Source organism: Mytilus edulis, chromosome 3, assembly GCF_963676685.1.
Source record: "Mytilus edulis chromosome 3, xbMytEdul2.2, whole genome shotgun sequence".
NCBI lineage: Eukaryota > Metazoa > Mollusca > Bivalvia > Mytilida > Mytilidae > Mytilus > Mytilus edulis.
This window is the reverse complement of record NC_092346.1, coordinates 34,155,563-34,180,081: the sequence shown is the minus strand read 5'-3', so window position 1 is coordinate 34,180,081 and position 24,519 is coordinate 34,155,563. Positions and strand designations below refer to the sequence as shown.

Here is a 24,519-nt window from a genome sequence, read left to right as displayed (position 1 = left end):
TTTTCCAATATCAATTTATGTCATTATGTGATACATTGAGATCTTGTTTGAAGCAACCAATCAATATTGTTTGTATATGTAAGTTTTTCAAGCAAGATCAATAAAAAGGTTTATTCCATAAGGCCTATATGTATCTGCGTCCCTATGCATGATACTATCAGTAAATACAGTTGTTGATTATTTAGATATTTATATATTATTGCAGCCCAGATATCCAAGTGCAGGAACAAATGTCATAAGAAAGCGAAGTGTAGAAAAGGAAAATGCGTTTGTAAAGGCAATTACCAAGGCGACGGAGTTAAATCTTGTAAGAAAGTCAAACGTGAGTATTATAATTTTTAATTTTGTAATCAAGGCAAATTACAACTAATAAATAAATCATGTTTCCAACACTTCTTGAGTATCACTCAATACACATCCAAGTAATTTAGTGAATTGGTTCAAAACAACTTTGAGAAAATAAGGACCTTGTGCACTCTCAAACTATAACTATCTACAGTATGAAGAACCGTAGATTTTCGTTTATTACTGTATAGAAGAACATATCATTTTATATTTCTATTTATGACAACATACACAAAATCAATGTTAGTACAAATAAAACAATCTTCAGAGATCTTCTTTAGGCAAAGTTGACCATAGATGGATTTGGCCTTTTTTTATGTCCTCTTAGTTTTATAGGTCTCGAACTGTTTGGGTCTCATACATCATTGGCTTTCAAATATTCGGCTTTGAACCTTCCTAAAAAGGTAAATCGAGAAAAGCTCTTCGGACCCATGACATTTTAAACGTGTTTTCATTTTTTTTTTTTTTTTTTAAATAATAAAACAAAAGATTGTCTTCATATGATTGTCTTCGTATCAAATTGTTTTCACTGAAAGTGTCTTGCATGAAGCAAGTTCTCTTCACTCTCTGATGTCGCCCCTGCATATTTTTCGTAATCCATGTTTCTATTTTACTTTTGGTTTTCAGAGTTGATGGTCTATTGTTTGTACTTCTGTGTCCCGGGTTTGTCTTTTGTTCATTTATTGTCCTACTTAATGACTAGTCTGAGTGTTGATTATCATTTGTAAACGTGTCACACTGTGTAATGTTGCATGTCCACCGATGTCCAGGCATTGTGCGAGAAAATATTTTAAGAATATACGATGCTACTGGACACGGAAAAAAGTGTCGTTTCTGCATGGAGAATTGAACTTTATATCAAAGAATACGAAACTGTCTTTCTTGTATATAAAACCATACCCAATTTTTCTTAGTATGGATTGCAAAATTAGGTATTTTCTGTAGGTGAGATATGCACAGAAGTGATAGATATGTATTATAAATATAGAAAATTGAATATCTTAATCAACAACAAAATTAAAAAAAAGAACTGTATCGTATATCCAAGCGCCTGTGGATAACACTAGATAGCTGACATGATTTAAATTCAAGTAAGACCAAATCATTTGTTGAAAAAAAACATCAATGTATTGCCATATGACCTTTTACATTCAAGGGTTCAATTTGCATTAAGTCGTGTTCAGACCCTTTAACAGAAAATAAAGGAATATGAAGTACACGTCCACGGGAGCTAATTGCACACGATGTCAATGTACAGAAAAAAAATACAAATGATCAATGGTCAAAGTTTTTATTCCTGTTCTTCATCTTGAAAGTTGCTGGAGCGTCTTCAATAATGAAAAAATCATAAATAACGTAAAACAAGGTCAATATGGTCTCTAGTGTCGACTTGAGTAGTACTAGTATTTAACGTATATTACTGCACTAATGACTGTCACTATATTTAAATCTAGTCATAAAAAAAAGTCTCAAGTCAGCACAATACAAGACAAGAACAGGCAGACAGATCCGGTATTAATGATTATAAGAATTACGATTTTTGCTTTATCCTACATATCGGTCTTTTAATGTTTTGAATTTCCCTAAAACTTTAAAGTCTTAAATAACAATGAATCTATGTTTTTGCTTTGAGACCAGAATATTGTTAATGTTTTATTGCAAGTCAATATTTCAACCTCATTTGAATTCGTATTCATACGACCTTCGATCTAACCTCTATTGGATATATGTTATCCGCGTGACCAGCATGTACTGAGATTTAAACAAACGTCAGAACAAAAAGAAACTTACAACGAGAAGACCGAATAGTTCAAATTCGTTTATCGATTTTTTCCGTCAAAGAGATCAGTCACATAGAGGTTTAGAATTCATTCATTTCATTTAATTGCTGTGTTTTTATTCATGAAAAAAACCCAGAACAATGATAAAACGACCTTACACAGGTACGTGGTTGCATATCTGTTTTTACTTTATATGTTTACAAGTATGTTTTTGTTTGTGATTATATCGGTGTCACATGGCCATCGGAAGAATTCGTTGGTCCTGTCGATAGTTTATTAGATGGTGTCTCGTCAGGAATAGAACGAAATTTTAATACCTCTAAGATACCAGACATGTGTATCGGTTTTTGTGAAATACCTGTAGTTCTGGAACACGCTTTAAGTATATAGCGTATCAAATTTGAATAAATACAGCATGCGTTCACTTGACATTTGGCAGCAAATGTACCGTCAAACGTATTGTAATATTTCCATTATCTACATGTATGCGTATATTTCTATTTTCAGCAAGCAAAAGGAAAGTAATTTGCGAAGACTCCAAAACAACATTGTCATGTCCATCGAACCAAGTTATCAAGATAACGCAGGCAACGTATGGTAGATCTAATAAAAGAACATGCAAACACCCAAACATGAAAACAACTCGCTGTGTTACGAAAAAACCGCTTGGCATCTCAAGGAAGAATTGTAATGGGCGGAAATCATGCACTGTTGCTGCAAATAACAGGCTGTATGGTGATCCTTGTCCCGGGACATACAAATACGTCACTGTTACGTATTCCTGCAAAGGTATGTTTGTAAATAATACATTGATGTCATGACATGGCGTTACAAAGTTGAAAGTGTAAATCACTAAAATCAATGCAATAGAATAAGTATAAGCCTAAAATGTGGCACTATAATATCAATTATATAATTCTGTGCATGATATTATGTAATTTAAAAACACGTTTTAAGTCTACTGTAAATTTACGACTTTTTATGTAATTTTTTTTTTGTCGATCTGAATTTTTTTCATGTTGAAGTCAAGCAGTCATTGCTATTTTGTCTTAAGTGTAAAATAAATAAAGTGTTATTTAAAACAATTGTCTTGTTTGTAGTTAAGAAGACACCCAAATGCTTAAAAAGATGTCATAGACAAGCCAAGTGTATAAGAGGAAAATGCGTTTGTAAATCCGGATACAAAGGTGATGGAATTAGATCTTGCACAAACATAAAAGGTATGCAGATTTATACTATACACTATTTTATTTAGGGGCCAGCTACGGACCTCCAAAAAATACAGAGTGATCTCGGGTGTTTCGTAAATGTTAGCAGATCATGCTGGAGCGGAGAGTCCTGTCATGTTACTCCTATAAAATACATTGAAATGTTAAATTGAAAAAAGAATGAGGTAATTGGATCTTATCTTGGGTTTTCTTAGGCTTTTAGACTGACCAGGGCCGTAACTACATTGAGGCAAATGAGGCAAATGTCTCATGTTTTAAATTTAAAAAAAAAATTTAAAAAAAAATAATAAAACAAAAGATTGTCTTCATATGATTGTCTTCGTATCAAATTGTTTTCACTGAAAGTGTCTTGCAAGAACCAAGTTCTCTTCACTCTCTGATGTCGCCCCTGCATATTTTTCGTAATCCATGTTTCTATTTTATTTTTGGTTTTCAGAGTTGATGGTCTATTGTTTGTACTTCTGTGTCCCGGGTTTGTCTTTTGTTCATTTATTGTCCTACTTAATGACTAGTCTGAGTGTTGATTATCATTTGTAAACGTGTCACACTGTGTAATGTTGCATGTCCACCGATGTCCAGGCATTATGCGAGAAAATATTTTAAGAATATACGATGCTACTGGACACAGAAAAAAGTGTCGTTTCTGCATGGAGAATTGAACTTGATATCAAAGAATACGAAACTGCCTTTCTTGTATATAAAACCATACCCAATTTTTCTTAGTATGGATTGCAAAATTAGGTATTTTCTGTAGGTGAGATATGCACAGAAGTGATAGATATGTATTATAAATATAGAAAATTGAATATCTTAATCAACAACAAAATTAAAAAAAAGAACTGTATCGTATATCCAAGCGCCTGTGGATAAAACTAGATAGCTGACATGATTTAAATTTAAGTTAGACCACCAATTTCCCGGTATCAAATCATTTGTTGAACAAAACATCAATGTATTACCATATGACCTTTTACATTGAAGGGTTAAATTTGCATTAAGTCGTGTTCAGAACCTTTAACAGAAAATAAAGGAATATGAAGTACACGTCCACGGGAGCTAATTGCACACGATGTCAATGTACAGAAAAAAAATACAAATGATCAATGGTCAAAGTTTTTATTCCTGTTCTTCATCTTGATAGTTGCTGGAGGGTCTTCAATAATGAAAAAAATCATAAATACCGTAAAACAAGGTCAATATGGTCCCTAGTGTCGACTTGAGCAGTACTAGTATTTAACGTATATTACTGCACTAATGACTGTCACTATATTTAAATCTAGTCATAAAAAAGTCTCAAGTCAGCACAATACAATACAAGAACAGACAGACAGATCCGGTATTAATGATTATGAGAATTACGATTTTTGCTTTATCCTACATATCGGTCTTTTAATGTTTTGAATTTCCCTAAAACTTTACAGTCTTAAATAACAATGAATCTATGTTTTTGCTTTGAGACCAGAATATTGTTAATGTTTTATTGCAAGTCAATATTTCAACCTCATTTGAATTCGTATTCATACGACCTTCGATCTAACCTCTGTTGGATATATGTTATCCGCGTGACCAGCATGTACTGAGATTTAAACAAACGTCAGAACAAAAAAAGAAACTTACAACGAGAAGACCGAATAGTTCGAATTCGTTTATTGATTTTTTCCGTCAAAGGGATCAGTCACATAGAGGTTTAGAATACATACATTTCATTTAATTGCTGTGTTTTTATTCATGAAAAAAACCCAGAACAGTGATAAAACTACCTTACACAGGTACGTGGTTGCATATCTGTTTTTACTTTATATGTTTACAAGTATGTTTTTGTTTGTGATTATATCGGTGTCACATGGCCATCGGAAGAATATGTTGGTCCTGTCGATAGTTTATTAGATGGTGTCTCGTCAGGAATAGAACGAAATTTTAATACCTCTAAGATACCAGACATGTGTATCGGTTTTTGTGAAATACCTGTAGTTCTGGAACACGCTTTAAGTATATAGCGTATCAAATTTGAATAAATACAGCATGCGTTCACTTGACATTTGGCAGCAAATGTACCGTCAAACGTATTGTAATATTTCCATTATCTACATGTATGCGTATATTTCTATTTTCAGCAGGCAAAAGGAAAGTAATTTGCGAAGACTCCAAAACAACATTGTCATGTCCATCAAACCAAGTTATCAAGATAACGCAGGCAACGTATGGTAGATCTAATAAAAGAACATGCAAACACCCAAACATGAAAACAAATCGCTGTGTTACGAAAAAACCGCTTGGCATCTCAAGGAAGAATTGTAATGGGCGGAAATCATGCATTGTTGCTGCAAATAACAGGCTGTATGGTGATCCTTGTCCCGGGACATACAAATACGTCACTGTTACGTATTCCTGCAAAGGTATGTTTGTAAATAATACATTGATGTCATGACATGGCGTTACAAAGTTGAAAGTGTAAATCACTAAAATCAATGCAATAGAATAAGTATAAGCCTAAAATGTGGCACTATAATATCAATTATATAATTCTGTGTATGATATTATGTAATTTAAAAACACGTTTTAAGTCTACTGTAAATTTACGACTTTTAATGTAATTTTTTTTGTCGATCTGAATTTTTTCATGTTGAAGTCAAGCAGTCATTGCTATTTTGTCTTATGTGTAAAATAAATAAAGTGTTATTTAAAACAATTGTCTTGTTTGTAGTTAAGAAGACACCCAAATGCTTAAAAAGATGTCATAAACAAGCCAAGTGTATAAGAGGAAAATGCGTTTGTAAATCCGGATACAAAGGTGATGGAATTAGATCTTGCACAAACATAAAAGGTATGCAGATTTATACTATACACTATTTTATTTAGGGGCCAGCTACGGACCTCCAAAAAATACAGAGTGATCTCGGGTGTTTCGTAAATGTTAGCAGATCATGCTGGAGCGGAGAGTCCTGTCATGTTACTCCTATAAAATACATTGAAATGTTAAATTGAAAAAAGAATGAGGTAATTGGATCTTATCTTGGGTTTTCTTAGGCTTTAAAACTGAGTGTAGCTAAAAATGCTATATTGTTTAATATTTTAAACACTATTGATATTTTCCGTTCGATACTGAAAGATATATTTAACAATATTTCAATTATATATTGTTAAAGTCATGATATCAATTGGACAAAATGGTGTTAAAAAATACATTTTTAAACAAGCAGACTAAGATGTACGTTATTGTATTATGTTTACACGAATTTTGGTATATATGTAACATTAAAAAAATAAAAAAATGTCTGTTTGTCCTTTAGTGTACATCATTTGTCATTTAAGATGGTCACTGCAAGATTGCAACGAATCTATTTCTTTAAAATTCATGTCATATAGGCAATAACGACTCCAATTTCTATACAAATAGGAAGATGTAGTAAAATTGTTCTTACAGGACAAAATTAGGACCATGTAGGAGTAAGTGTCTTAACTATAAACCAAATTTTACAATGTATTATCATTATTGTTTATTTGATAAAACAAAAGAACTGCGTACTTTTATTCAATCAGATACTTCAGAATCGTTCGATCAGTAAAAATATAGCGACATGATATATAAAAAAAAGCAAAAAGTGTATGAATGTATAATAAGTATCAGAAATAATTTCCCTGTAGCTAAAAATGCTATATTGTTTAATATTTTTAAACACAATTGACATTTTTCAGCAAAGACACCCTGCAAACCAAAATGTCAGATGGGATTTGTTTGTAATTTCCTCGGAAAATGTAGACCAAAAGGTATATTTTCCGTTCGATACTGAAAAAACATATTGAAACAATTTCAATTATATTGTTAAAGTTATGATATTAATTGGACTAATTGGTGTTAAAAGATACATTTTTAAACTAGTACCAATTATTCTATATTAAAAATGCATAATCGCCTTCATCCCAATTTATCAACTGTACTATACATAAAACAAAATAAGGAATTGTGTTTAAACAATGGTAAACTTTTCATAGACAAGCAGACTAAGATGTACGTTATTGTATTATGTTTACACGAATTGTGGTATACATGTACAATTAACAAATGTCTGTTTGTCCTTTAGTGTACGTCATTTGTCATATTCATGTCATAATAGGCAATAACGAGCCCAAATACTATACAAATAGAAAGATGTAGTAAAATTGCTATTAGACAACTCTCCACCCGAGACCAAATGACATATAAGTAAATAACTGTTATCGAAATATTATTCTTCCTATATATATTTAATACATGAAGTCTCATGGAAAGGCTGATATTCAGATAGAAATCAACTTTCAAGGAAGATAAACGGTTATTTCATATGATCTGTGATTATTATTTTTGTAGGATGTAAACGAAAGTGTAGGATTAATGAAAGGTGTGTTAGAGGAAAATGTAGATGCAAAAAAGGTTCTCACAGGACAAAATTAGTAGCATGTAGGAGTAAGTGTCTTAACTATATACAAAAGTTTACATTGTATTATGTTAATATTTCAAACTCAAAATTATTCAAAAAGCTGTCTTGATTTAATTGTCAAAAAAATATCAATTCGCATTTCTTTAATCCAATACGTTCAAAAATATCATATAAAATATATAAGCATTATATCCAAAGATATTTGGAAATGTTAGTTTCTTCCAAGTATTTTATTAATGTAGTATCTTCTGCTTTACTGTTGTTATATTTTGCTTCATATTTAAGAACATTATTGATACTTTTAGCAAAGATTCAATGTACGCCAAAATGTAAAAGAAGATTGGTTTGTAGTTCCCTCGTAAAATGCACTAAAGGTAAATTTATATGTTTTCTTCTAGAATTGACATTAAAAAACACAATGATGGTTTCGATCAAAACTTGAACATAAAATCAAAATAATTTTGACAAAATCAAGTTCAAGAATGATTTTTTTCAACTGTGGAAGCAATCGATTTTGGCTACAGATTTCCTTGATATAGCGTTATTGTTCACAAGGAATCTATTAAACCAGTTCCAATTGGTGAGGTGAAAACATTTCCTTCGTTAATTTTACGGACGACATTACACAATTCGTTTAACCTGATTCACCGGTGATAGCAGATACGTTCTAAAATCGTCAATTCATTCACATATCTTTTCCACGAAGGAGATCTACCGTATTCGACTTATTCCTGGCTTGTATTAATTTTCGCCACATGACGGGTGCCGAATGTAAAGCAGAATCTGCTTACCCTTCAGGAGCGTCTTAGGATATTATTTGTACCTTACGTCATTCATTCGTCTTTGGAGCTTTTGACTGCGACTTAGAAAAAAAAAAGATTGTGTGCCTGAGTTTTTTATTATTTGTTTTGCCAATGTTGTTATAATATAAACAACACTGTATGCTACAAAATATCATCACTCATTTACACGTAATATAATAACAGACAGAGTCTTCAATATGCAATATAAAATACATAATGGCATTGACTCATGATAAAATCAAGATATAATGCAACGTTTTGTTGAATGCTCAACCAAACATGTAAAATCTCCAAAATACTGAACTCAAAGGAAATTTTATAACGGAACGTCCCTAATCAATTGTCAAAAATATCATAAAGCTTTAAACGGTAATTACATATTTTTCTTTGTGTCTTGTTTTCTTTGTAGGATGTAAACGAAAATGTAGGATCAATGAAAGATGCTTCAAGGGAAAATGCAGATGCACAAAGGGTTCCTTCAGGACAAAACTTGGAACATGTAAAAGTAAATGCATTATAATCCTGGTACTTTTGATAACTATTTACACCACTGTGTCGATGCCACTGCTGGTGGACGGTTCGTCCTCGAGGGTATCACCAGCTCGGTAGTCAGTTCTTCGGTGTTGACATATATGAATATCAATTATGTGATCATTTTTATAAATTTCCTGATACAAAATTTTGAATTTTTTGAAAAACTAAGGATTTTCTTGTTCCTGGAATAGATTATCTTAGCCGTAATTGGCACAACTTTTTGGAATTTTGGATCCTTTATGCTCTTCAACTTTGTATTGTTTGGCTTTATAACTATTTTGATATGAGCGTCACTGATGAGTCTTATGTAGACGAAACGCGTGTCTGGCGTACGAAATTATAATCCTGGTACTTTTGATAACTATTATGATGTGTTTGAAATACCACTTCATCCTTAAGGTGCAATAATATTATATTAACGCTGAATATTTGACGACATGATGCAATCCAAACAACATTTAAAGTTTATAAATGTTCCTTATAATAATCGAACTAATACATGTACCAAACTAGGAGCAAACTAGGAGCAAACTAGGACGAGTAGGTATTTGAATCCGTATTAAAGAAATAAATATATAAGCCATTTCATTTGCTCACAATAATATGTTAAAAAGCCACACACTATATGTGCCTTTCCTGAATCAGAGGACTTTAAATGATCTGTTATTTATGTAAATGTCTTGTTTTCGGTAATTGTTAGGTATCCATATGGTTTTTGCGTTCAGTATTGCTCATTACAGAATACTGTAAGACATATGTTTTGCCCATTGCAATTAATGAATACATCACGGTGATAAATTATTGCCTATATTCATATTCCTTAGTTGCAAATTACATTATTTCCAGTTTAACTTGATTTTCTATAATTTTATCTCAGAAAAATATATTCATACATTATGATATTTCGATAGAAAATGTATATACAAAGCAGAATGTATTAGACCGCCGATCACGTTGAAAAGTGAGAGACTGCCGCAAAATAAAACCTCATTCAACTTGACTTTCCATCGATAGTCTCTGTTATTTTATCTCAAGTCGCGTTTTGTTTTACTAATCATTTATTTCTGTTTCACCTATATCTTCATTGTTGAAAATCAAATGATTAAAGATCAAACACGTAAGTCAATCAAGAAAAGATTTTTTTAGAGAGGCGAAAAATACTATAGTGATATTTAAAGTCATATTTGGAAAATAATATAATGATATGCTAATGAACGAATAATAGATGCATCTGCATAATTTATTCGACATGTATTTCTTAAAGCTTATTTATTTAGGTTAGTTAAACAGTTTTTATTTATTTTAAAGTGTTAAAGAAAGTAAAGAAATATTCTTGAATAAAAAATGTTTTAAATTATATTGTATATAAAAATATGTTTTAAACAAACCGTTATCATGGTTATAATGTAAATATCTTTCTTCTTTCTTTTTTTTTATATCTAGAACGTTGTAATGCTTATAGTTGCAGAGTGAACGCAGTCTGTGTCAAGAGGAAACATTGTCCACATTATCTTAAAAATATTTAATGTGCAGGGTTTTTATTCCATTTTTTTTTTAACAGAATCAGCATATGTTGGTTGTTATCAGGATCACAGCAAAAGAATACTACCCAAAGATTTTCTGAGAGACAAAAGTATGTCAGTTCAAAAATGTCAACAATTTTGTCGTAAAAAAGGATTCAAATACGCAGGTGTTGAGGTAGGTCAATGAAAGTTAGAGGCTTGTGTTCATGAATCTGTGAAATATGGTAATTAGTTGTTAAATTGTATTTCATATGTATATCACCTTACACAGAAACAACGTCTTAACGTTTTTTTTTAGATGAAGGCAACCTTTGGTTAATCTTTGAAAATTATGTCCCACTGTTATGTAGAAATTATGACGTCTTGGAAGCTATTTTATTGTTTTGCTTTGACGCCTTACTGCGACTTCATAACACTGAGGACACTTTTGGTGGGACTATCAGAGGGAATTTCTCTCTCAACTTTGAGAAGCAATTTAACTATATAAGTTTCATTGAGAACTAGAAATGTTTGGATATATACAAATTCCTACTTTTACTTTGTTTGCTTGCGCAAAATATCACTAACAATTTCTCAAAGTAATGATAAAATACTTTATATTTTCATCCAAGGCGGACGATTATCTTCTGCTTTTTTTAAACGTTTGATTGATATCATTTTAGAAGACGATAAAATATGTTTTTGCACTAAACTCGGTAAATTTGACAGACCCGACTTTCCGTAACATTTGATTTATATTATCCGGAAATTCGGGTACGTCTTATTTACCGAGTTTCGAACAAACATTTCTTTTATTAATTAACTGACGTCTGACAACTGAATCAGCTAAACGTTTTCATGAAGAAGTAAATTATCTTTCGAATTCGAACAGAAAATTACTTTGACGTTATGACGTCCCAGTTATTCGTCAAATCAAAAATAATATAATAGCCTTTAAAGACGTCAAAATTATTCGGACTAGTCCCAGGGGGATTACAAATCTTAAGCCGGATGAGTGTTGCTTGTAAATAAGATCCACATCACAACGCTTTCGGAGTCGCAATGTACATGCCTTCAAATTCGAATATTCATATCTAATTATAAGATGGAAAAGGTGCATATTTACTACTTTGTACTTTATTTGGCCTTTTAAACTTTTTTTGATTCGAGTGTCACTGATGAGTCTTTTGTAGACGAAACGCGCGTCTGGCGTATATACAAAATTTAGTCTTGGTATCTATGATGATTTTATTTATATATCTCTTTCGTAAGCAAATAATTATGTCAATATAATGGAATTCTATCGACTGTCACATAAGTGATAGGTGAAGGAATCTATAATACCAGGTTAAACTAGTATTTTCGACATAAGAATGCCTGTACCAAGTCAAGAATATGACAGATGTTTTCCATTCGTTTGATGTGTATGAGCTTTTAATTTTACCATTTGATAAAGGAATTACAGTTTTTAATTCTCTTTGGAGTTTGGTATTTTACTTTTTTGACGATTTTTTCGGACTGCCTTTTATCTAGTTAGCATATGGAATTCAAAAGGTGTTTCTTATGATACAACTTATATTACTTTCATAGAATGGGAACGAATGCTTTTGTGGTGATGTTTTACGAAAGAACAAAAAAAGAAAAGAAGGTGATTGCAAAACGCCATGCTCAGGAAATAAACAGCAGATATGTGGTGGTCCATGGAGGATCTCTATTTATACAGGTACCGGATCATTTGTATATATTTCCCCTACATCTATACCACCTTTTACTAAATAATGATGTTACTTTTATTATGAAAGTTGAGATAAGCGAATGCGATGTTCCAAGTTCATTCAATATCTCCGCTCTTTCAATGATAAAAAATAGATACGTCATTCGTTTAAAAAAAAAGTTTTAGAAATTTGTAAATTAGAGGGCCAGTAATAACGGCTTTATGATAAAAAAAATATTACATAAAAAAATTTAAGAAGCTTTAAGCATACATATCAATTAAGGAATAATGATTTCAAGGTATGCACTATTCTCATTTTAACATGGGTAGGCACTTTATTTGTCGCTGAGCAGTAGCGAGGTGTAAAATATTGTCACATATAAGGCCTACCCATGTTAAAATGAGCATAGAGCATAACATGACGGAATTATGTCGATTCTGATAGAACAAATACAGTGTTTTCATAGGTCAAAACGTACAATAATACCCTAAAAATGTTTGGCTGTTTCCGTTTCCCCATGTTGATTGGTAAACAATATATAACAAAAGTCAATGGAAGCTGCTAAAATGTATTAGAATAACAATATAAATAATGAGAATATAAATAGGCAGTTCGTGCGCATTTGTCAAACATATTTTGTGTGCTGATTACAAAACGTAATAAGGACGTCAAAATAGAAAACGATATGTTTTCCATTTACAAATTAGAGCTGAAATTGTTGCTTACCCAAGTATATGTAAATGCTGTTATGAATTATAATGCATTCTGATCATATTTAGCAATAACACTACTTTCTTTAATCTTTGTATAGATGTTGTGTACAAGTTATCATTTTGTACAATATTATAATTTGTACAAAAATATTGTACAAATTATAATTTGTATTTTGCCTTTGTACAAATTATAATTTGTACAAAAAGTGCCTGTACAAATTACAATTTGTACAAAATTTGACCAAAATTCACTTATAACTTGTACAACAGTTTTAAATATGAATTTTGGTGAAAAATGCATTGATTCACAGGATAGAATTGTAATTTACTGACCACACATTAAACCTTATTAACAAAATACACAGTTTTCACACAACTACAAAAGGCAGATTGATTTTAGGAAAAGTATCGTTCAACAGTATTGCATAATTAGTTCTTGTCACTATTTGGATTTTTTTTTAAATTCAAAAACTTTGCAAAAACGAGTATATTTGTAAAATTTGATATCATGAATCGTGAAAGATATTGAAAAGGATCTCAAAAGATTTGTTGCCACTTATTCGTTATTTCAAAAAGTCCAAGGAAACAATCAAAGATTTCTTTAAACAAGTGATGATTTATATTTGTAATTGGTACATCAAAAGATTGGATTTACATGACTTATTCCACTTTAATTTTGTTTGTGAAAAGATAAATAGTTCAATGCCATTGGGTCTGATGATTTTATAATACTACATCAACTAGTTTTCTTATCAAAATTAAAGTCCGTCTGTCTGTTCTGCATAAGTTGTATTTTGTTTTTAAAGTTTGTATTGCCTCAACTGATTTCCGTTAAGTGTTATGCACAGTCATAGATATTTATAAAACAAAGATCCTTGTTGAAAAAAAAACATTGATAAAAAACGACAGAACAACAACTGACATATTCCTGACATTATCAAAGTCATATTCCTAACCAAATCGTGGGTTTAATCTCGCTTTCTGTCTGGGATATTTATTTGTCTAAACGCCTAGCTGAGGCTGTGAAATACACATTTTTATTCACAGCAACGGTTCATGAGCTTCAACGCTTGCTATGTGAAGCAGTTAAAATTTGCCTGTAAAACAGGTCGTCATCGATTTGAGAGTCAAAAAATGTTGTGCAATCCCCGATTCCACAAATCACTACACCACCTGCTTAAACGAATGATAAATAACTACTTTTGAATTTTGTAACTTAGATGTACTGATTATTGTACAAGTTATAAGTGATTTTTGCCCGTTTTTTTTGTACAAATTACAATTTTGTCATTATGTCCTACATTGAGATCTTGTTTGAAGCAACCCATCAATATTGTTTGTATATGCAAGTTTTTCAAGCAAGATCAATAAAAAGGTTTATTCCATAAGGCCTATATGTATCTGCACCCTATGCATGAACATATCAGTAAATTCAGTTGTTGATTATTAAGATATGTATATCTATTATTGCAGCCCAGACATCCAAGTGCAGGAACAAATGTCATAAGAAAGCGAAGTGTAGAAAAGGAAAATGCGTTTGTAAAGGCAATTACCAAGGCGACGGAGTTAAATCTTGTAAGAAAGTCAAACGTGAGTATTATTATATTTTTTTTGTAAATAAGGCAAATTACAACTAATAAATGAATCATGTTTCCAACACTTCTTGAGTGTTATATGCATCATTTTATCATTAATCGAACATTAAACTAACAGAAGATAATTGATTATCGTAAAAATATAAATAAAAAGAGCCGGTATGATCACAAATGAGACAATTATTTAACATAGACCTAATGCCGAAAAGTAAGCAATCTGTTTGTTATCTCATATACATTTCTAGTTTTATCATTGGTTAAAAGCGACCGAATGGCGACATTGTATATTAAATGTGCGGTTAGTAGGCGTGTTTTTCCTTATATTTTTATATATATTCATGCTTTTTATCTTCAAGTTCTAGGAGTCAAACATTGCCTTTAGAATATACCTAATCCTTTTAAATTTGAATTTGTATGCTGACGGTTAACAAAAGTGGTAAAACGTTGATTTTAGAGATAAAAGGAAATTAAGTCCACATTATCTTAAAAATACTTAATCTGCAGGGTTTTTATTCCATTTTTTTTTACAGAATCAGCATATATTGGTTGTTATCAGGATCACAGCAAAAGAATACTACCCAAAGATGTACTGACAGACAAAAGTATGACAGTTCAAAAATGTCGACAGTTTTGTCGTAAAAAAGGATTCAAGTACGCAGGTGTTGAGGTAGGTCAATGAAAGTTAGAAGCTTGTGTTCATGAATCTGTGAAATATGGTACTTAGTTGTTAAATTGTATTTCAGATGTATATTACCTTACACAGAAACAAGGTCTTTTCGTTTTATGATATAATGTTTTGGACTCGTTAACGTTTTTTTTTTCTTTGATTAAGGCAACCTTTGGTTAATCTTTGAAAATTATGTCCCACTGTAGTGTAGAAATTATGACGTCTTGAAAGCTATTTTATTGTTTTGCTTTGACGCCTTACTGCGACTTCATAACACTGAGGACACTTTTTGTGGGACTATCAGAGGGAATTGCTCTCTCAACTTTGAAATGCAATTTAACTATATAAGATTCATTGAGAACTAGAAATGTTTGGAAGTATACAAATTCCTACTTTTACTTTGTTTGTTTGCGCAAAATATCTCTTACAATTTCTCAAAGTAATGATGAAATACTTTATATTTTCATCCAAGGCGGACGATTATCTTCTGCTTTTTTTTAAACGTTTGGTTGATATCATTTTAGAAGACGATAAAATATGTTTTTGCACCAAACTCGGTAAATTTGACAGACCCGACTTTCCGTAACATTTGATTTATATCATCCGGAAATTCGGGTACGTCTTATTTACCGAGTTTCGAACAAACATTTCTTTTATTAATTAACTGACGTCTGACAACTGAATCAGCTAAACGTTTTCATGAAGAAGTAAATTATCTTTCGAATTCGAACAGAACATTACTTTGACGTTATGACGTCCCAGTTATTCGTCAAAGCAAAAATAATATAATAGCCTTTCAAGACGTCAAAATTATTCGGACTTGTCCTAGGGGGAATATCAATCTTACGCCGGATGAGTGTTGCTTGTAAATAAGATCCACATCACAACGCTTTCGGAGTCCCAATGTACATGCCTTCAAATTCGAATATTCGTATCTAATCATAAGATGGAAAAGGTGCATATTTACTACTTCGTACTTTATTTGACCTTTTAAACTTTTTTGGATTCGAGTGTCACTGATGAGTCTTTTGTAGACGAAACGCGCGTCTGGCGTATATACAAAATTTAGACCTGGTATCTATGATGAGTTTATTTATATATCTCTTTCGTAAGCAAATAATTATGTCAATATAATGGAATTCTATCGACTGTCACATAAGTGATAGGTGAAGGAATCTATAATACCAGGTTAAACTAGTATTTTCGAAATAAGAATGCCTGTACAAAGTCAAGAATATGACAGATGTTTTCAATTCGTTTGATGTGTATGAGCTTTTAATTTTACCATTTGATAAAGGAATTTCCGTTTTTAATTGTCTTTGGAGTTTGATATTTTACTTTTTTTACGATTTTTTCGCACTGCCTTTTATCTAGTTAGCATATGGAATTCAAAGGGTGTTTCTTATGATACAACTTATATTACTTTCATAGAATGGGAACGAATGCTTTTGTGGTGATGTTTTACGAAAGAACAAAAAAAAAAGAGAAGGTGATTGCAAAACGCCATGCTCAGGAAATAAACAGCAGATATGTGGTGGTCCATGGAGGATTTCTATTTATACAGGTACCGGATCATTTGTATATATTTCCCCTACATCTATACCACCTTTTACTAAATATTGATGTTACTTTTATTATGCAAGTTGAGATAAGCGAATGCAATGTTCCAAGTTCATTCAATATATCCGCTCATTCAGTGATAAAAACTAGATACGTCATTCGTTTAAAAAAAAAGTTTTAGAAATTTGTAAATTAGATGGCCAGTAATAACGGCTTTATGATAAAAAAATATTACATAAAAAAATTTAATGAAGCTTTAAGCATACATATCAATGAAGGAATAATGATTTCAAGGTATGTTCTATGCTCATTTTAACATAGGTAGGCACTTTATTTGTCGATATTTTACATTGAGCAGTAGCGAGGTGTAAAATATTGTCACATATTAGGCCTACCCATGTTAAAATGAGCATAGAGCACAACATGACGGAATTATGTCGATTCTAATAGAACAAATACAGTGTTTTCATAGGTCAAAACGTACAATAATACCCTAAAAATGTTTGGGTGTTTCCGTTTCCCTATGTTGATTGGTAAACAATATATAACAAAAGACAATGGAAGTTGCTAAAATGTATTAGAATAACAATGAAAATAATGAGAATATAAATAGGCAGTTCGTGCGCATTTGTCAAACATATTGTGTGTGCTGATTACAAAACGTAATAAGGACATCAAAATAGAAAACGATATTTTTTCCATTTACAAATTAGAGCTGAAATTGTTGCTTACCCAAGTATATGTTGATGTTGTTATGAATTATAATGCATTCTGATCATATTTAGCAATAACACTACTTTCTTTAATCTTTGTATAGACATGATAGCTGAGTTCTACAAAAATACAAAGTAGTCTTATTCATGTTATTGATTTACTTACTTTTTTCAATTATGGGTATAGTAGTTTTTAAAAAAGATGACTAAGGACTAGACGAAAAGGATTTAGTCATAAATTGTTTTCCAATATCAATTTATGTCATTATGTGCTACATTGAGATCTTGTTTGAAGCAACCAATAAATATTGTTTGTATATGTAAGTTTTTCAAGCAAGATCAATAAAAAGGTTTATTCCATAAGGCCTATATGTATCTGCGTCCCCATGCATGATAATATCAGTGAATACAGTTGTTGATTAATTAGATATTTATATATTATTGCAGCCCAGATATCCAAGTGCAGGAACAAATGTCATAAGAAAGCGAAGTGTAGAAAAGGAAAATGCGTTTGTAAAGGCAATTACCAAGGCGACGGAGTTAAATCTTGTAAGAAAGTCAAACGTGAGTATTATAATTTTAAATTTTGTAATCAAGGCAAATTACAACTAATAAATGAATCATGTTTCCAACACTTCTTGAGTGTTATATGCATCATTTTGACATTAATCGAACATTAAACTAACAGAAGATAATTGATTATCGTAAAAATATAAATAAAAAGAGCCGTATGATCACCAATGAGACAATTATTTAACATAGACCTAATGCCGAAAAGTAAGCAATCTGTTTGTTATCTCATATACATTTCTAGTTTTATCATTGGTTAAAAGCGACCGAATGGCGACATTGTATATTAAATGTGCGGTTAGTAGGCGTGTTTTTCCTTATATTTTTATATATATTCATGCTTTTTATCTTCAAGTTCTAGGAGTCAAACATTGCCTTTAGAATATACCTAATCCTTTTAAATTTGAATTTGTATGCTGACGGTTAACAAAAGTGGTAAAACGTTGATTTTAGAGATAAAAGGAAATTAAGTCCACATTATCTTAAAAATACTTAATCTGCAGGGTTTTTATTCCATTTTTTTTTACAGAATCAGCATATATTGGTTGTTATCAGGATCACAGCAAAAGAATACTACCCAAAGATGTACTGACAGACAAAAGTATGACAGTTCAAAAATGTCGACAGTTTTGTCGTAAAAAAAGATTCAAGTACGCAGGTGTTGAGGTAGGTCAATGAAAGTTAGAAGCTTGTGTTCATGAATCTGTGAAATATGGTACTTAGTTGTTAAATTGTATTTCAGATGTATATTACCTTACACAGAAACAAGGTCTTTTCGTTTTATGATATAATGTTTTGGACTCGTTAACGTTTTTTTTTTTCTTTGATTAAGGCAACCTTTGGTTAATCTTTGAAAATTATGTCCCACTGTAGTGTAGAAATTATGACGTCTTGAAAGCTATTTTATTGTTTTGCTTTGACGCCTTACTGCGACTTCATAACACTGAGGACACTTTTTGTGGGACTATCAGAGGGAATTGCTCTCTCAACTTTGAAGTGCAATTTAACTATATAAGATTCATTGAGAACTAGAAATGTTTGGAAGTATACAAATTCCTACTTTTACTTTGTTTTTTTGCGCAAAATATCTCTTACAATTTCTCAAAGTAATGATGAAACACTTTATATTTTCATCCAAGGCGGACGATTATCTTCTGCTTTTTTTAAACGTTTCGTTGATATCATTTTAGAAGACGATAAAATATGCTTTTGCACCAAACTCGGTAAATTTGACAGACCCGACTTTCCGTAACATTTGATTTATATTATCCGGAAATTCGGGTACGTCTTATTTACCGAGTTTCGAACAAACATTTCTTTTATTAATTAACTGACGTCTGACAACTGAATCAGCTAAACGTTTTCATGAAGAAGTAAATTATCTTTCGAATTCGAACAGAACATTACTTTGACGTTATGACGTCCCAGTTATTCGTCAAAGCAAAAATAATATAATAGCCTTTCAAGACGTCAAAATTATTCGGACTTGTCCTAGGGGGAATATCAATCTTAAGCCGGATGAGTGTTGCTTGTAAATAAGATCCACATCACAACGCTTTCGGAGTCCCAATGTACATGCCTTCAAATTCGAATATTCGTATCTAATCATAAGATGGAAAAGGTGCATATTTACTACTTTGTACTTTATTTGGCCTTTTAAACTTTTTTTGATTCGAGTGTCACTGATGAGTCTTTTGTAGACGAAACGCGCGTCTGGCGTATATACAAAATTTAGTCCTGGTATCTATGATGAGTTTATTTATATATCTCTTTCGTAAGCAAATAATTATGTCAATATAATGGAATTTTATCGACTGTCACATAAGTGATAGGTGAAGGAATCTATAATACCAGGTTAAACTAGTATTTTCGAAATAAGAATGCCTGTACAAAGTCAAGAATATGACAGATGTTTTCAATTCGTTTGATGTGTATTAGCTTTTAATTTTACCATTGGATAAAGGAATTTCCGTTTTTAATTTTCTTTGGAGTTTGATATTTTACTTTTTTTACGATTTTTTCGCACTGCCTTTTATCTAGTTAGCATATGGAATTCAAAGGGTGTTTCTTATGATACAACTTATATTACTTTCATAGAATGGGAACGAATGCTTTTGTGGTGATGTTTTACGAAAGAACAAAAAAAGAAAAGAAGGTGATTGCAAAACGCCATGCTCAGGAAATAAACAGCAGATATGTGGTGGTCCATGGAGGATTTCTATTTATACAGGTACCGGATCATTTGTATATATTTCCCCTACATCTATACCACCTTTTACTAAATATTGATGTTACGTTTATTATTCAAGTTGAGATAAGCGAATGCAATGTTCCAAGTTCATTCAATATATCCGCTCATTCAGTGATAAAAACTAGATACGTCATTCGTTTAAAAAAAAGTTTTAGAAATTTGTAAATTAGATGGCCAGTAATAACGGCTTTATGATAAAAAAATATTACATAAAAATATTTAATGAAGCTTTAAGCATACATATCAATGAAGGAATAATGATTTCAAGGTATGTTCTATGCTCATTTTAACATAGGTAGGCACTTTATTTGTCGATATTTTACACTGAGCAGTAGCGAGGTGTAAAATATTGTCACATATTAGGCCTACCCATGTTAAAATGAGCATACAGCATAACATGACGGAATTATGTCGATTCTAATAGAACAAATACAGTGTTTTCATAGGTCAAAACGTACAATAATACCCTAAAAATGTTTGGGTGTTTCCGTTTCCCCATGTTGATTGGTAAACAATATATAACAAAAGTCAATGGAAGTTGCTAAAATGTATTAGAATAACAATGAAAATAATGAGAATATAAATAGGCAGTTCGTGCGCATTTGTCAAACATATTTTGTGTGCTGATTACAAAACGTAATAAGGACATCAAAATAGAAAACGATATTTTTTCCATTTACAAATTAGAGCTGAAATTGTTGCTTACCCAAGTATATGTTAATGCTGTTATGAATTATAATGCATTCTGATCATATTTAGCAATAACACTACTTTCTTTAATCTTTGTATAGACATGATAGCTGAGTTCTACAAAAATACAAAGTAGTCTTATTCATGTTATTGATTTACTTACTTTTTTCAATTATGGGTTTAGTAGTTTTTAAAAAGATGACTAAGGACTAGACGAAAAGGATTTAGTCATAAATTGTTTTCCAATATCAATTTATGTCATTATGTGATACATTGAGATCTTGTTTGAAGCAACCAATCAATATTGTTTGTATATGTAAGTTTTTCAAGCAAGATCAATAAAAAGGTTTATTCCATAAGGCCTATATGTATCTGCGTCCCCATGCATGATACTATCAGTAAATACAGTTGTTGATTATTTAGATATTTATATATTATTGCAGCCCAGATATCCAAGTGCAGGAACAAATGTCATAAGAAAGCGAAGTGTAGAAAAGGAAAATGCGTTTGTAAAGGCAATTACCAAGGCGACGGAGTTAAATCTTGTAAGAAAGTCAAACGTGAGTATTATAATTTTTAATTTTGTAATCAAGGCAAATTACAACTAATAAATAAATCATGTTTCCAACACTTCTTGAGTATCACTCAATACACATCCAAGTAATTTAGTGAATTGGTTCAAAACAACTTTGAGAAAATAAGGACCTTGTGCACTCTCAAACTATAACTATATACAGTATGAAGAACCGTAGATTTTCGTTTATTACTGTATAGAAGAACATATCATTTTATATTTCTATTTATGACAACATACACAAAATCAATGTTAGTACAAATAAAACAATCTTCAGAGATCTTCTTCAGGCAAAGTTGACCATAGATGGATTTGGCCTTTTTTTTATGTCCTCTTAGTTTTATGGGTCTCGAACTGTTTGGGTCTCATACATCATTGGCTTTCAAATATTCGGCTTTGAACCTTCCTAAAAAGGTAAATCGAGAAAAGCTCTTCGGACCCATGACATTTTAAACGTGTTTTCATTTTTTTTTTTTTTTTTTTAAATAATAAAACAAAAGATTGTCTTCATATGATTGTCTTCGTATCAAATTGTTTTCACTGAAAGTGTCTTGCATGAAGCAAGTTCTCTTCACTCTCTGATGTCGCCCCTGCATATTTTTCGTAATCCATGTTTCTATTTTACTTTTGGTTTTCAGAGTTGATGGTCTATTGTTTGTACTTCTGTGTCCCGGGTTTGTCTTTTGTTCATTTATTGTCCTACTTAATGACTAGTCTGAGTGTTGATTATCATTTGTAAACGTGTCACACTGTGTAATGTTGCATGTCCACCGATGTCCAGGCATTGTGCGAGAAAATATTTTAAGAATATACGATGCTACTGGACACGGAAAAAAGTGTCGTTTCTGCATGGAGAATTGAACTTGATATCAAAGAATACGAAACTGTCTTTCTTGTATATAAAACCATACCCAATTTTTCTTAGTATGGATTGCAAAATTAGGTATTTTCTGTAGGTGAGATATGCACAGAAGTGATAGATATGTGTTATAAATATAGAAAATTGAATATCTTAATCAACAACAAAATTAAAAAAAAGAACTGTATCGTATATCCAAGCGCCTGTGGATAACACTAGATAGCTGACATGATTTAAATTCAAGTAAGACCAAATCATTTGTTGAAAAAAAACATCAATGTATTGCCATATGACCTTTTACATTCAAGGGTTCAATTTGCATTAAGTCGTGTTCAGACCCTTTAACAGAAAATAAAGGAATATGAAGTACACGTCCACGGGAGCTAATTGCACACGATGTCAATGTACAGAAAAAAAATACAAATGATCAATGGTCAAAGTTTTTATTCCTGTTCTTCATCTTGAAAGTTGCTGGAGCGTCTTCAATAATGAAAAAATCATAAATAACGTAAAACAAGGTCAATATGGTCTCTAGTGTCGACTTGAGTAGTACTAGTATTTAACGTATATTACTGCACTAATGACTGTCACTATATTTAAATCTAGTCATAAAAAAAAGTCTCAAGTCAGCACAATACAAGACAAGAACAGGCAGACAGATCCGGTATTAATGATTATAAGAATTACGATTTTTGCTTTATCCTACATATCGGTCTTTTAATGTTTTGAATTTCCCTAAAACTTTAAAGTCTTAAATAACAATGAATCTATGTTTTTGCTTTGAGACCAGAATATTGTTAATGTTTTATTGCAAGTCAATATTTCAACCTCATTTGAATTCGTATTCATACGACCTTCGATCTAACCTCTGTTGGATATATGTTATCCGCGTGACCAGCATGTACTGAGATTTAAACAAACGTCAGAACAAAACGAAACTTACAACGAGAAGACCGAATAGTTCAAATTCGTTTATCGATTTTTTCCGTCAAAGAGATCAGTCACATAGAGGTTTAGAATTCATTCATTTCATTTAATTGCTGTGTTTTTATTCATGAAAAAAACCCAGAACAATGATAAAACGACCTTACTCAGGTACGTGGTTGCATATCTGTTTTTACTTTATATGTTTACAAGTATGTTTTTGTTTGTGATTATATCGGTGTCACATGGCCATCGGAAGAATTCGTTGGTCCTGTCGATAGTTTATTAGATGGTGTCTCGTCAGGAATAGAACGAAATTTTAATACCTCTAAGATACCAGACATGTGTATCGGTTTTTGTGAAATACCTGTAGTTCTGGAACACGCTTTAAGTATATAGCGTATCAAATTTGAATAAATACAGCATGCGTTCACTTGACATTTGGCAGCAAATGTACCGTCAAACGTATTGTAATATTTCCATTATCTACATGTATGCGTATATTTCTATTTTCAGCAAGCAAAAGGAAAGTAATTTGCGAAGACTCCAAAACAACATTGTCATGTCCATCGAACCAAGTTATCAAGATAACGCAGGCAACGTATGGTAGATCTAATAAAAGAACATGCAAACACCCAAACATGAAAACAACTCGCTGTGTTACGAAAAAACCGCTTGGCATCTCAAGGAAGAATTGTAATGGGCGGAAATCATGCACTGTTGCTGCAAATAACAGGCTGTATGGTGATCCTTGTCCCGGGACATACAAATACGTCACTGTTACGTATTCCTGCAAAGGTATGTTTGTAAATAATGCATTGATGTCATGACATGGCGTTACAAAGTTGAAAGTGTAAATCACTAAAATCAATGCAATAGAATAAGTATAAGCCTAAAATGTGGCACTATAATATCAATTATATAATTCTGTGCATGATATTATGTAATTTAAAAACACGTTTTAAGTCTACTGTAAATTTACGACTTTTAATGTAATTTTTTTTTGTCGATCTGAATTTTTTTCATGTTGAAGTCAAGCAGTCATTGCTATTTTGTCTTAAGTGTAAAATAAATAA

At 31.5% G+C, this 24,519-nt stretch overlaps 1 protein-coding gene across 25 annotated transcripts in view; it reads left to right on the top strand.

Moving 5' to 3' along the window:
• LOC139516286 (uncharacterized) overlaps positions 1-24,519 on the top strand; it is an 89,867-nt gene that overhangs the window by 28,332 nt on the left and 37,016 nt on the right. For 19 of the 25 annotated variants that reach the window (XM_071306312.1, XM_071306306.1, XM_071306310.1 and 16 more), the window contains 19 exons: positions 206-322; positions 2,634-2,915; positions 3,227-3,346; positions 5,470-5,751; positions 6,060-6,179; positions 7,052-7,123; positions 7,704-7,799; positions 8,079-8,147; positions 8,986-9,081; positions 10,672-10,808; positions 12,203-12,335; positions 14,514-14,630; positions 15,166-15,302; positions 16,734-16,866; positions 18,023-18,139; positions 18,675-18,811; positions 20,243-20,375; positions 21,530-21,646; positions 23,960-24,241. In XM_071306312.1, coding sequence (XP_071162413.1) covers positions 206-322; positions 2,634-2,915; positions 3,227-3,346; positions 5,470-5,751; positions 6,060-6,179; positions 7,052-7,123; positions 7,704-7,799; positions 8,079-8,147; positions 8,986-9,081; positions 10,672-10,808; positions 12,203-12,335; positions 14,514-14,630; positions 15,166-15,302; positions 16,734-16,866; positions 18,023-18,139; positions 18,675-18,811; positions 20,243-20,375; positions 21,530-21,646; positions 23,960-24,241 — 2,697 coding nt within the window. The remainder of the gene's footprint in view (positions 1-205; positions 323-2,633; positions 2,916-3,226; positions 3,347-5,469; positions 5,752-6,059; positions 6,180-7,051; positions 7,124-7,703; positions 7,800-8,078; positions 8,148-8,985; positions 9,082-10,671; positions 10,809-12,202; positions 12,336-14,513; positions 14,631-15,165; positions 15,303-16,733; positions 16,867-18,022; positions 18,140-18,674; positions 18,812-20,242; positions 20,376-21,529; positions 21,647-23,959; positions 24,242-24,519) is intronic. The other 6 variants (XM_071306313.1, XM_071306296.1, XM_071306307.1 and 3 more) reach the window with 6 other exon arrangements.